At 31.4% G+C, this 13,632-nt stretch overlaps 1 protein-coding gene across 2 annotated transcripts; it reads right to left on the bottom strand.

Annotated features, from left to right (window-relative positions):
• Positions 1–1,366: 1,366 nt before the first annotated feature.
• On the bottom strand, positions 1,367–11,934 carry LOC105345526 (uncharacterized). 2 transcript variants are annotated; one of them, XM_034454752.2, is made up of 18 exons: positions 11,766–11,934; positions 9,674–9,729; positions 9,040–9,285; positions 8,800–8,841; positions 8,425–8,649; positions 7,763–8,005; positions 7,388–7,450; positions 6,787–6,864; positions 6,394–6,654; positions 4,815–5,798; positions 4,623–4,676; positions 4,348–4,536; positions 3,820–4,110; positions 3,382–3,546; positions 2,784–3,178; positions 2,555–2,672; positions 2,211–2,290; positions 1,367–1,494 (listed from the first exon to the last, which is right to left on the bottom strand). In XM_034454752.2, exons 2-18 carry the CDS (start codon positions 9,723–9,725, stop codon positions 1,456–1,458), a joined length of 3,525 nt encoding a protein of 1,174 aa, XP_034310643.2. In that variant the 5' UTR covers positions 9,726–9,729; positions 11,766–11,934; the 3' UTR covers positions 1,367–1,455. The 2 variants fall into 2 exon arrangements, with proteins under 2 accessions (XP_034310643.2, XP_034310644.2); XM_034454753.2 differs by lacking the exon at positions 7,388–7,450.
• Between the last annotated feature and the right edge of the window lie 1,698 nt (positions 11,935–13,632).

Raw genomic sequence — 13,632 nt, 5'->3', positions numbered from 1 at the left:
TTTCGGCATTGTTAACACTGCATTCCGATGATTTGTCTCCCGACATGATCTTCTCTAGTAAACATGCTTGTGACGTCATCAATGATAAATATACATAATACAGACAAATCGAAGATATATTCAGTTAGAAGAGTTTCTAGTGATATTTTATGCCTGTAGTTTTTATAATTTAAACCAGAGATAAAGTTAAAATCGATAAGTTTCTGAGTAAAATATGACATCATGCTGCTTATTATGACGTCATATCGATCAGAGGAATTTGATCGCTGAGAGTTGCCTTATCATACCCGCGTATTTTTATCTAAATATTCCTATGTAAAAATGCATCCCCCATTGTGGCCCCGCCCAACCCCCATGGACCATGAATTTTACAAACTTGAATCTACACTATCTGAGGAAGATTCCACTCCAAATTGGGCTTTTCTTGCTTATAGTTTGTTAGAGGAAGATTTTTTAAAGATTTTCTATATATATTGTTATGTAACCCCCCCCCCCCCCCATCGTGGCCCCATCCTACCCCAGGGAACATGATTTAAACAAATTTGAATCTACACTATCTGAGGATGCTTCCACACATGTTTAAGCTTTCCTGGCCTAATAGTTTTTAAGAAGATTTTTAAGGATTTTTTCTATACATTCTCATGTAAAAATTCTTCCCTATTGTGGCCCCGCCCTACCCTCGGGGACCATGATTTGATAAACTTGAATCAACACTACCTTAGAATGCTTTAACACAAGTTTAACCTTTTCAGGCCAAATAGTTTTTGAGAAGAAGATTTTTAAAGATTTTTTCTATACATTCTTATGTAAAAATCCACCCCCACTTTGTGGCACCACCCTAACCCTGGGGACCATGATTTGAACTAAGTTGAATCTACACCTCAGGATGCTTCCATACAAGTAACAGCTTTTCTGGCCTTATAGTTTTTTAAGAAGATTTTTGAAAAATACCAACAAATTTTCAATAATTCTAAATCATATCTCCTTTAAAGAGGATGTGGTCCTTTAGTTGAACAAACTTGAATCCCAGTGATGCTTTGTGCCAAGTTTGGTTGAAATCTACCCAGTGGTTCTGGAGAAGAAGATGAAAATGTGAAAAGTTTACAAAAACGACAACGCCGCCAATGCCAATGACGACAGTCAACGGACAAATTTTGATCAGAAAAGCTTACTTGAGCTAGAATGTAATCATGCTTAAAATAATAAGATTCATGTCATTTGTAATATATTTATATAAAAAGAAGTCTTTTTGTAGAAATGTTAAATATGTAGTACTTTATAATAAGTACTTTATAAATTACAAAACATAGAATTCTATCAAAGAGGATTTAATAATAAAAACAAAAAACAAAAGACATTCATAAAACAAAAAATGGATGCGCATAGTACCCAATAAATAACTGATGATGAATATAATAAAGATGAAAATGATTTTAGAAAATGGATATCTGGAATTCAGGTTTTCCTCGGAACACAGTCATTATACATTTTTATCTGTAAAAAGAAAAATAGAGATAGAACTTTTTTTATTAGTTTAAAGTTTTCAATATGAAATGATGATAAGCATTCATTTTATAATTTTGTGTTAAAAAATCAAAAACTTTTAATTAATAATTGTATAAATATCACATATTCAGCTTTTGCAAAAATGCAACACTCTTGAAATGATAATAAAATGCAAGTTATTTCCGAAAGAGTTATCTTTCGTTTCAAACATGCTTTAACTAAAAATGTAATATCCATTTTTATCTGTAATAAGAAAAATAGAGATAGAGCGTTCTTTGTAAGTTTAACATTTTCAATATGGAATTATAAAAGGCTTTCATTTAATAATTTTGAGAAAAGGTTTTCAAAAAAACCAAAGACTTTTAAATGAAAATTGTTTAAATATCACATAACTCCGTATAAAAATGCAAAACTTTTAAGATGATAATGAATGCAATTTATTCCCGAAACAGTTATCTCTCGTTTCAATCATGTCTTTACTTAAAATGTAATATCCGTGACATTTCTTTTTTGTTAAATTTCAGTTTGCTTAATTCAGTGTAGTTCACTTTAAATATCACTATAAAATGAAATAATTATTGCAGATTTTGTGTCAACACTAATAATACTTTAAAATGTCAACGAGAAAGTAATGTAAATCTTTGCTCAGATATTGCCTACAATTTTCTACATTTAAAAGAAAAGGGAACAGATTTTTTACTTACAAAGTCAAGGTACCCATAAAAGGCGTCAAATTGAGAGCATCGTCCTATTCTTAAGGGTTGCACAGAAACTGCTAATCTGCCTTTAAATGAGAAATGCAAAGTAAAATATCTGTTACATGGTCATTATTTTGGCAATTCGTAATATCTTTCCATCTTTTTTTTCAAGAGCATGACACTTGCATTTAATATACACGATAACTTTCGTTAAATATTTAGTTAAATCACTGTACGATGTTCACTTTACGAACTTTTCTATATTGCTAATGTTTATTGTCAAATTAAAAAAAAAATGAAAATTTTCATTAAGTTAGAATATTTCAACGTGTACGACTATTAGCGATTACCTGTTAATGGCTTTGTATCTTTAACCTCAATCATTTTGCCGTATTGGTCTACGTTCTTCACTCTAGCCTCGAATGTTGATCCATCATACCTCAATTTTGCATTATTCCAACTATTTTTCTGAAGAAAAAAACGTAAACAAACTTTTGCAATATGTCTTAACTCTGCACATCTACCCTGAAACAAGAACATTAAAAATTGAAAAAGTCATGAAGTACTTAAAATGCTAACCGAGTACGGTAAACGTATTATAGCAGGTCTTGAGTATTCACTATATCCTAAAAAGGTTAAAGTTCCAGTACTTCTAGACAGAATGATGGCTAAAGATGGCTTCCTATTCGGACCTAATTCAGGAATGCCTAAAGGTCTGGCCATAGAATCGCAATTGGAGACTAAAATCTGATGTTCTGGTCCGCCAGTGTCATCCGAGTAAAAGAGTAACTCAATCTCAAGACGACGGAATGTAACTGCATAGAACCGCTCAGAAAATATTTGAGACGTTTTTCCGTTGAACAGACCATAGCTGGAAACAACACTAACATCGTTTGCTTGTATGTAGTCTGGTCGTGAAGCGGTGTTTATAACTCGATCTCCAGAAAAATCTATTTTGATATTCTCTTTGCATACTGTAAAGAAAATAATATAAATATTTCTTTTTAAATCCCAACATAACTTCTTTTTACTAAAAGAAAGTAAAAAATCTTGAAAAATTTTTATTTGTTAGTTCTGAAATTAAAAAATTTTGAAAAAGTTTTTATTTGTTAGGCATTTTGGTTTTTTTTTTAAATTTCTTATAACAGGCACAAGACTGGTAAACATATTGGCTTACCTTGCGAAAACAATGGCATTGGGATCTCACGCGAAATTTTTAACGATATCCCACAGACACAGATATCAGCTTGAAAAACAGTTCCAGGGGGACAATCCTGTTCTATTTTGAACACATTGTTGAAGTATTTTGTTGGACGATTCTTGACTGGTTGCAAATAGCACACTGGGAAAAAACCAATTGTATATTTCTTAGCTATCCCAAAAATAAAGGAGATAAATTTTTTTGTGATAGATACTTTAGATATCGTTTTTATAATAATTTTTAATTTTATCTCTGTAAAGTATGCTAGAGCATTATGATACTCATGGCAAAAGCGACACCTGGCCTGAGATCAAAAGTGAGCTTGTCTAACTTTTATAGCGCCCAGGCCAGATGTGAGGTAATCTTTTATATTCTATATAAAAAAAATAACCCTTTAACTCATTTTGTACTCACATTCATATGTTTCTGTGACTTTAACGTTGACTTTAAGGTCTCGCTGTACTTCTCTTTGAGTTTCCCTAAAGCTAGAATAAGACGGCCTGCTTCCCGCCTGGTAAAATTGGCGGGCTGTGCAATCAATCTTACAGGTATAATCCCTGACACATTTTCCAAGATCAGGATTGAATGATTCATTATTTTTACAGCACATTGCCATAGAACGGCCTCTGCTATTACATTGATAGTAACTTCTACAGTTAAATCCACTAGCATAGGTAGAATACTTGTCCATGGATTTACAGGGATCTAAAAATAAAAAAAATGTTTAAATTTTTCATATGTTTTCAATACAATTACAAATTTAAGGAGGCTCAGTCGTTAGCAAATTACCAAGGATTACATGTATATTAAATTATATATAGAAATTAAGGTAGATTTTTATTTCTATATATATTTTAATATACATGTAATCATTGGTCAGGACAATCTAGCCCATTTAATAAGTCTAATTACTAATTGCAATAGATTTAAAGATTTGAATACCTTGTTCACATTCGACATTAGAGATAGAGTCACAGACATGGATGGCTTGATTCCAGTATGTACCAAACGAACATGTCATCAACACGCATGTGCAGTCTCCCCTATCCCGTTCAAAGCAGTGTTGGTAGTGAGTACAATTGTACTCAAGATAGCAGTTGCTTTCACCGTCACATTTGGACTTACAACCATCTACAAATTACACAGCAAACTACATTTTATCGAAATTCTCTTTTGGTATGTATCGATTTAAACTTTTTCATTAATATGACACTTACTGTTATCCATCGTTCCCGAATATTGCCGTGATACTTCATTCATATATGATGCATCTATAAAAAAACAACAGTGAGATATTAAGTAAATGTACAGGTAAATTAATATGATAAGCAAATCGAACAAATCTAGGTTGTAGATCACTTTAACTCCAAATTCATCTTATTATATTACACAAGGACAAACAATGTTACCTGATTCTGGAAAATACCGATATCTGTTCTGCATTTTCATATCATCCTCGTTTTGTAATAACTCAGCACCTTTACCGGAATGTTTCACGTATATGTAACGCTGAGCATTTTTACGTGATACTTGATTAGTTATCACCCTTGGGGTTGTGATTAGGACAGGTACGGTCACAACCTGGTGAACGGGTTTCCTTTGGTTGGAAATGTTTTTCTTGTCAATACTTGAAGACGGTACAACAGTGTATGAAACCACATTTGTAAGATTTTTTGTGGCTTCCCTGTTTGTATTTGCTGAAATCCATTGTTTCTCTGTTGGAAATGGTGGTGGTATATATTTTTTTCTAGCAAGTGGAGTTGTGAATATTCTTGGAGCTCTCGTTGGTCTTTGCGTAGAAATATCCGGTTGGATGGTTGTTGTTAAAATCCTTTCTTGAACTCTTTCAGTTATTACTTCAATTCTTAAATCATCATCCGCACTCTTTGTGGTAGAGACGGGATACGTTTCGAGGGTTGTTTGGATTTCTTTCTCAATAGCTACAGCTTCATCGATCGCAATATCAGACTTCGTAGTTGATTGTTGGGAGAAGTCCGTCGATGTTGATGGTCTGAATTCTGTCTCTGATGAAATAGGTGATTGCGTCGTTGATATTGGTTTGAATTCTGTCGTTGATGAAATAGGTAATTGCGTCGTTGATGATGGTTTGAATTCAGTGGTTGATTGAGGTGGTAACTGTGTAGTTGATGGTGCAGGTAAATATGTCGTTGACGGCGAAAATAGGTTGACAGGTTCTGAATCCACATCAACATTTGGTTGTAAAGGTATTACAGAAATTGTAGTACTAACGTCATCTATGATGGATGTAGGATAGGTCTCTGTTTCTTTGGCTGTTGTAGTGGAATCTACCGTTGATGTAAGATAACTTACAGTGGTTGTTTCTGTTTTTTCTGCTAATTGCTCAGAAGAAGGCGTTGTTATATCGAGTGTTGCTAAAACAATAAAACGGCAAACTGTTATTTAAGCAATATATATAAACCAACAAAATAGAATTAGGAAAATAGGTGATAGAACTGAAGATTTTTACGCAATATTTTAAGTCAAGTTGTTTGCTATAAAATTAAAAGTAAGAATGTTCTAGACGATCCAAAAAGTGGAAATGATTATAAAGTTAACAATTTGTATAAATTAGAAATTTCAAAAATATACTTTAAATGCAGTGAATGTGTAATATTGGTTAAGAAAATCACATTCAAAAGTAAGTGACAGCAATATATGTTCGTGTAATTTCTTTTACAAATGATGATTCATTGACAAAAAAATTCTAAACTTTTAATTTGAAACTATCTAAAAATGTAAAATTACGTACAGAGTATTCAATTACTTGCATACTCTAAATTGTATTTGTAAAAAATCATTGAATTAAAAATTGTGTTTTCTGCATAACCAGTGTTTCACAAAATTTGCTGTATACTCAATGGTTGTTACACGAAATTTGAATACCTGAAAGCTCTTTACTAGAGCATTCACTGGTATGATCATTTTGTTTAATGTCCACAATACTGATTTTGTTCATTGACAACCTACCTCCCCCGACAAGAACAGTGGTGAAGGCCCTGCTATTTCCTGCCTCACAAGTATATAGACCCGTGTCCTCTCTTTGAACGTTCTTTAGAATCAGAATAGACCCTGTTCGAATGTTTAACCCTCTATTCACCATCATTGAACCGTCTTTGTACCAGTGAATGGCCAGATCTTGGTTGTTTGGCTTCACGACACAGTTTATGCTGATCTTTTTGTTGATGTCGCTAACGTAACGGTCTCTTTTTATAGATACTTCGGGGTTTACTAAATTAATGAAGAGATGGTTTATTACATAATTTTTAACTTCTGAATGATGGAGGTGTACGTTTTATACGTTTCATTTTTTTTTTATCTCTGTACAGCTTTGATATATACATCGGGAAAAAGCGCACTTACAATCAGTATTCTCTGTTTGAACAGGGTCTGCGATTGAAATCAACAGAGATTTGGTAAGTTTTCTTGAAGCTGCAGTAGCTATAAAAAGATAAACAAAACGAATAAAAAAAAATTAATTTCATAGTTTTGAATATTTATCATCATCATATTTGACTTAGATCTACTTAAGTATTTAAACAAATATCATCATTGAGCTCAATAAGTATATAAATATCGTGTTGGATTTTATATCCATTTGACAAGAGATGGTAGGGTTATGTTGATTTGAATTTTAAAAGGTTTTCAGAGAAATAAAATTTTCTTAATCCATCTTTTTGGCATTTTTTTTTAGTATATCACATAAAAATAACTAATATCTAATTTGAAACAGATTTTGTTTAAGAATCAGAAAGGATTTTGGTGAAAACTTTCTATACAATATATAAGCATATATGCAAACCATACAACAAACAAAAGCAACGTGAAGTCACAAACAAGAACTCGCATAAGCAACATTGTTTTACAAATATATGAAAATAATAATGGTAAATGAAGCCAACAGTACACTGGGAACAATAAACAGTAAAGCGTTAGGGACATGGACCTCACATTGAAACAATACCTGGATATGTTTTGACCTCAGCGTCTGTTACGTACATAGTTCCTGGACCGGAAGTTGTTATTTCTAATAATTGGTAAACATGAATCTTATGATGAATTGAACAAAGACGTTTTGAGTTGTTTTAGGGAATATATGTCCTATGCGTTTTGAACAAGGTGAATTTCAAAATAAAGCATTCCATGTTGGTAATTTTTTTTACATTTACATATGATTTTTATTATAAAAACACGATTTTAGAATAAAATATTTTGAATTCTAAGATTTGTAAAATATGAAGATTTGAAACATATAAAAATATGTTGATTGGTCAGTGATGAAAAGCTGAAAAGTTGTGAAAAGTTGAATCTTCTTATTTTACGAAGTAAAAGAACATACTGTCTTTGATAGTTGAAGCTCCTTTTGGACTATTTCCATTCGGTGGTCTGGTAACACTAGGCTTCTCTGTGGATGCCTCAGTGTTTGTGGGGGCCTCCGTTGTTTCTTCAGTGGGTAAAGTTATTGCTCCAAGGTTCTCTGGTAATTGTGTCATCGGAATATTTTGACTTGTCATATCATCTCTTGTACGTGAGCTTGGTGGTTTTAAATCAGACCTCAATTCTTCAAGTATTCTAACAGACTCTACAATAAAAGTTATAATTTATAGACATCTTTTTTTTTTAAATCAGTTTGTTAAGCTCATATAATTGATAAAAATGATAATGTTTGCAAGATTTCTACGTTTTATGAATAGCTAGCATAAAAAGGGTATTCTCTATATTGTGATTAATAATTTTTTAAAAACTTCACATTTAACATTACAGAAGCTAGATGGTGTCCAAACTAACCATCATATTTACCTAATAATTTTTCAAATCGTCACATTTTCTATAAAATTTTTGTTTCTTTGAAAGTTGAATTAATATTTTCTTATATCTTTATAAAGGGTTTTTCTTATATTATATATTATAGTCTTAAATGGCAAAGATCATCATGTCCTCTTAACATTACGTATACTTTTAACAATCTACTGTTATAGACCGATCCAGTAGCAAACGTACCACAATCGGGCACCATACAATACTCCCATCTAACGTCCTTGTCAGTCGTGTAGCACCAAGGCCGCTTATCATTGATTATTCGACAGTAGTTCTCGTCTGCATCCGGGTTACCTGAGTGTTTGTGTTTTTGTGGAGTCTGCTTGTTCCACCTTTGACAGGTGAGTCCAGTGAATGTAACAGAAACATTGCCCTTGTACAAGGAACCTTCCTCGTAGCAATCGACATCTAATAATTACAAATATACAATATTAGAGGTTTGTGCGGTGAAGACGATTCCATATTTAAGCGTTTGTTGTTGAAATTAAGTATCTTTAAGTTAAAGACCATGAATTTTTTTAAGTATCTACGAGTTAAAGGCCATGAATCTTCATATACCTGGGGGTTCGATGAATTTGGGTTGAATAATTTTCGGTTTAGCTGCAAAATAAGATACAGATATTATTATACATTTTTTGTAGAAAAAGTTACTGTTAAACAGTATTATCAGCTTTTTCACGTTTACATTTCCTTGTTTTTTTTCATGTACCTCTCAATACCAAGATTGTAACGTGTTCCTAAAGAGGCTTAAAATTTGAAACTCATTTGTTTACTGGTTTAATTAGTTTGAGCACTTACAACATTCCGGAATTCCACAGTATTCCCATCGAATACTTTTGTCTACTGTAAAACACCAGGGTTTACTATCAGTGAGTATTCGACAATAGTTGCCCTCCGCTTCCGGATTGTTCAAGTAATTGTGGGAGTGAGGGACAGTGGACGACCAACTCTGACAAGTCCTTCCGGTGATGGTGGTGGATTTGTTTCCGGTGTATATGTTTTTCTCTTCGCCCACAATATAGCAATCGTTTCTTTCCGAATAAACTAAAAGAAATAAAAGTAATGACTTATTGATACATTAATTTATCATATCAACATTCATAAGTATATAAAGCTCCATTTCAAACAATATATATTAGAAAATCAATGATTTCTATGTAGATATATTTTAATAGACGTTAATCTAATATGATATTTGCAATCTTAAACATTGATAAAATAACTATGAATTTGCCTTGAAATGCAATTTTAACCCTAAATGCTAATATTTGTACATGTATAAACAAACAAAGAGGTACTTAGATCTATTGTAAATAATATAAAATATATGAATAAAGGGTAAAGGTTTGCAACAATGTTAAGAAAAAGAAACTGTTTTATTAAGAATGATCAACGCAGATTAAAAACTATAGAAGTAAAAAAGAAAACAAACCTTCTTGTAATAAAGTTCCAATGATAATAAACGTAAATATTGAGTTCATCATGGTTCTGAAAAAAAATATAAAAAGCAAGTAAAGTAATACAGGTAAACGAGATATATGGCTCATGGATAAATTTCTCGGCAATAGAAAAGTTCACATTTTTAAAGTGTCCAAGAATCGTTAAAAATTGATCAGGTCACTATTCATTATTTGATTTTAAATTGCATATGTTTTCATATAATATTACCTCCATCAAACTGATTAAGGTGTTAATTTCTTACAAACGACAATGGCTACTTTTCAAAAGAAAACCCGGATTCTTTTGCATATTTAACATAATTCTTTAACATTGCACAATATGAATTGCAACCACAAATGCAGTTCATCAGTTCCCCTTTGTCGCTTTTGCTATAAATGTATAACAATCAATCTCAATTGATCGATCTCAAATCAATTTGCACATGGTAATTCTTGAATGAAGAATTTGTTCTAGCTATCGAATAGCTTTAGGATTAAATCAATGTACACAAAAGAGACAATCCAAAATTTCAAACAAACCAAAATTTGAATATTTTTTTTTGATGCATTATGTTTGATTATCATTTTGTAACCAATTTCATAACATCCTCAGAAAATTTAAAAAGCAGATGCACATAACCCTTTCCGAAAAAAGATATCTTCATAAACATATAAAAACTTAATGGACTCTTTCAAAACTATCCTATTAAGGAAAAGACTTTGTTTTGGAGCATGATACACGTGATGAATAAGGTTTTTAATCTTACAAAACCAACGATTAGAAAAACATGTCCAAAAGTGACATTTTATGAGTAAAAGATAACCCTATATCACATGTTTACACCTCTAATTACATTATGTTTACACGTGTTTCTAGCATTTATTAATGTTCATTTTCACTTTTTAATCGTTATTTATGTTAGAAGACAATTAATCAAAATATTTTTAGTGCGGAGGGAGAAGGTGAAAAAGGAACGTTCTGAATTTGTGACATAGTTCACTGCCCGATACGAAAAATAGAATAAAACATTCAGATATTTGATATAATTTTAACTATAAATGATAATCATTTGTACACAACTGCCTTAAGAGTCAAAAATGGCAAAAACGTGTGTAGTGTAAAAAATGATTGTATTGTGGTTTCAATTTGGATATTTAGTTTTCAAATTATATCAAAACTGAAATGGTCCTTAATTTTGTCAGAAAATTATTCTCAGTAGTATACGTTTGCTCAAAATACATGTATACGTATACGTTTTAAGTATTTTTATTGTCTAGCGGTATTAAATCTTGAGCTGTGCACGCCTACCATTACTATTAAAGGCAACGACAGAAAATAAGTCTACCTTTTGATTTATTTTCTATTTTTAAAGATGATGCACAACATCGTTTTATATAATGAATAAACAGATATTAAACTCGCCAATTTTTATGTAATCATTCATATTTTGTCCTGATGCAGTTACACTTCGTCAAGAAGGCGTTTATTTTATTGAATTTGTCACGCATTATGACTACAACTCATTACCATTTTTAGATGTCATTTTTGAAAGTGCATTTCATGTCAGTGATAAAAGAATTCTGTGTGGTTGTGTATTACAAAAATGTATCAAGTAAGCTTTTATATATGCATTTCACTTGATTTATAGGCATATTTTTCTTTTTATAGAAAATGTTATAGGTCGCCGTCACAAAAATGCTTTGATTACTTTTCGTCTGTTCGTCTTTCAAACAAATAAGTTGGTATATTAATTCTTATTTCTAAGCCATATCTTTTAATACTTCGCAGGTGGTTATGGTGAGAAAGTGTGTCACATTAGCACAAAAATACATATAATTAATGACATATTATTAATTTACATATAACATAAAAAGATACCTATTTGCAATAATTAATCAACTCAATAGAAAGTTTCAATAAGAATGCACCATGCGTTTGTATGGCAACAAGTGTACATTAAAAATATCCTTATTATTCACCTACACTCGATGTTTCCTTGTCAATTTGAATTGTTAATGCTATCAATGCTCAACCCCCAATTACCCTATCAAATCGCAAAAGTGGCTAAACAAATTGTCGCTCACCTTCCTGAGTCTTGTCTCCAATTGCTGATAGTTGTTGTTCTTCTTCCTCTTCTTGGTCAGATTATATGAGTCTGAAAGAAGGAGGTTTGGTGGCACCGAAGCGTGTCTAATAGAACACTCTCTGTCGTCGACAAACACGGACAAATGTTGACGTCTTTAATTAATTCCTCAGTTTGAACATTCATAATACTGGTGATTACCTTCACCCACACTTGTAATCTACATGATGAATTATTTTCCGATTTCAAGTATTTTTTCTTGAAATCCCATTAATTCTTTTTTCTGTAATCCATCATTCCTGAAATTGGGTGTATTGCATGTGTCTTGACAGGTAAATTTGGTCTGTGAAGTTTTAATAGATTTCAACTTTTAATCATTCAATCTACAAAAGGGTTAGGATGGTTCTAAACCAAGAAAAGGAGAGGTGATGATAATACATTACCACCTATCCAGTCCATTCCTTTTAAGAAATGAACAAACTCCTACGTTTTGCATTCTGGGTGAGATATTGGAAGGTCTTTTACGTACATTTGATAATTTAAGGGGCTAGTATGTTAATTCAAACACCTTTTAATGAAAATATTGACATTTTGGCACAACATACCTATGCGCAATATATATATATATATATATATATATATATATATATATATATATATATATATATATATATATATATATATATATATATAGCTTTCAATATAAAATGCTAAGCTTTATTCGATAGCTCAATTAGTATCCTGAATGTTCATTTTATCTATCAGATACTTGGTAAAAATATAATCCTTTATTTTTACAGAACTTTTTCCAAGAAGCAACTCTAGTCCTATTTGCGTTGGTGCATGTCCTATTTTACGATGCAGAATAACATAATTTGACTAATACAGTGGTGATAAAATAACTCTCTCTTTCACCTGTCTGAATCTACGTTATACATATTTGGAGTTACTGATGAAAACACAACATTCATCTTAAAAGGGGCGTTTTCACTTTAGCATGTTCTACCTTGTATATTAGTCATTGCAATTTGGATTTTGCAGTACTTTTCATGGTTATCCATCATAATCATTGAAATATTTTACAGTATGGTTTTGGAATAAACATAGTATCCGGAATTAAAACAAAATAAGATATCGTAAAACTTAATGCCGATGAAAATCTTGTCGTAATTTTTGTTTGTATTATTTTAATAGTGGTTTTTTGTCATACAACCTCTTTTAGACTCGTAAAAGTCTATTTAAATTTCACATCACACAAATCACATGCAAAGCTAAATAATATCGTTATCTTTTAATACAGGATATACATAAAATTAAAACTAGCTATCAATTCAGCGCTATAGTAGAGCAACATGCATTGGTGTATTTGGATATTTATGAGATAAATTGTTAATTGTATCATTAACTGGCAATAAATTAAAATATATTTGCCTTGTAAAAGTAATGATTTTTACGTTGTAATACTTGTTCTCATGTAAGATTTTAATTCAAATTGAAGTCTTTATATACACGAAAAAAACATATTAATTGGGCATCCTGTTTGACACAATGTTAATCATTTTTGTGTAACTTAAAGGCGGAACGAAATTTGTTTTAAACAAGATAAATTATATTTCATATACCTTGAACCGTTCTTCAACGAGTTGATTTGTGAGTTTTGCTTTCCACAAGTCCAACAAATGAAAAGTTGATAATCTCATAGAATCTACTTGTACCAAACGATCAGACCTGGATTTTGGACGAAGATATGATTATGTTATGTCAATTTCCTCACCTAGCGCATCAATATACAACAATGTAAAGTCTCCCTGAAGCTAAAAATTTCTTTAAATATGATGCATTTAAGAAGTTGTTACAAAGTAGTTCTT

This window comes from Magallana gigas, chromosome 10 (assembly GCF_963853765.1).
Source record: "Magallana gigas chromosome 10, xbMagGiga1.1, whole genome shotgun sequence".
NCBI lineage: Eukaryota > Metazoa > Mollusca > Bivalvia > Ostreida > Ostreidae > Magallana > Magallana gigas.
This window is presented reverse-complemented; position numbering and strand designations above follow the sequence as displayed.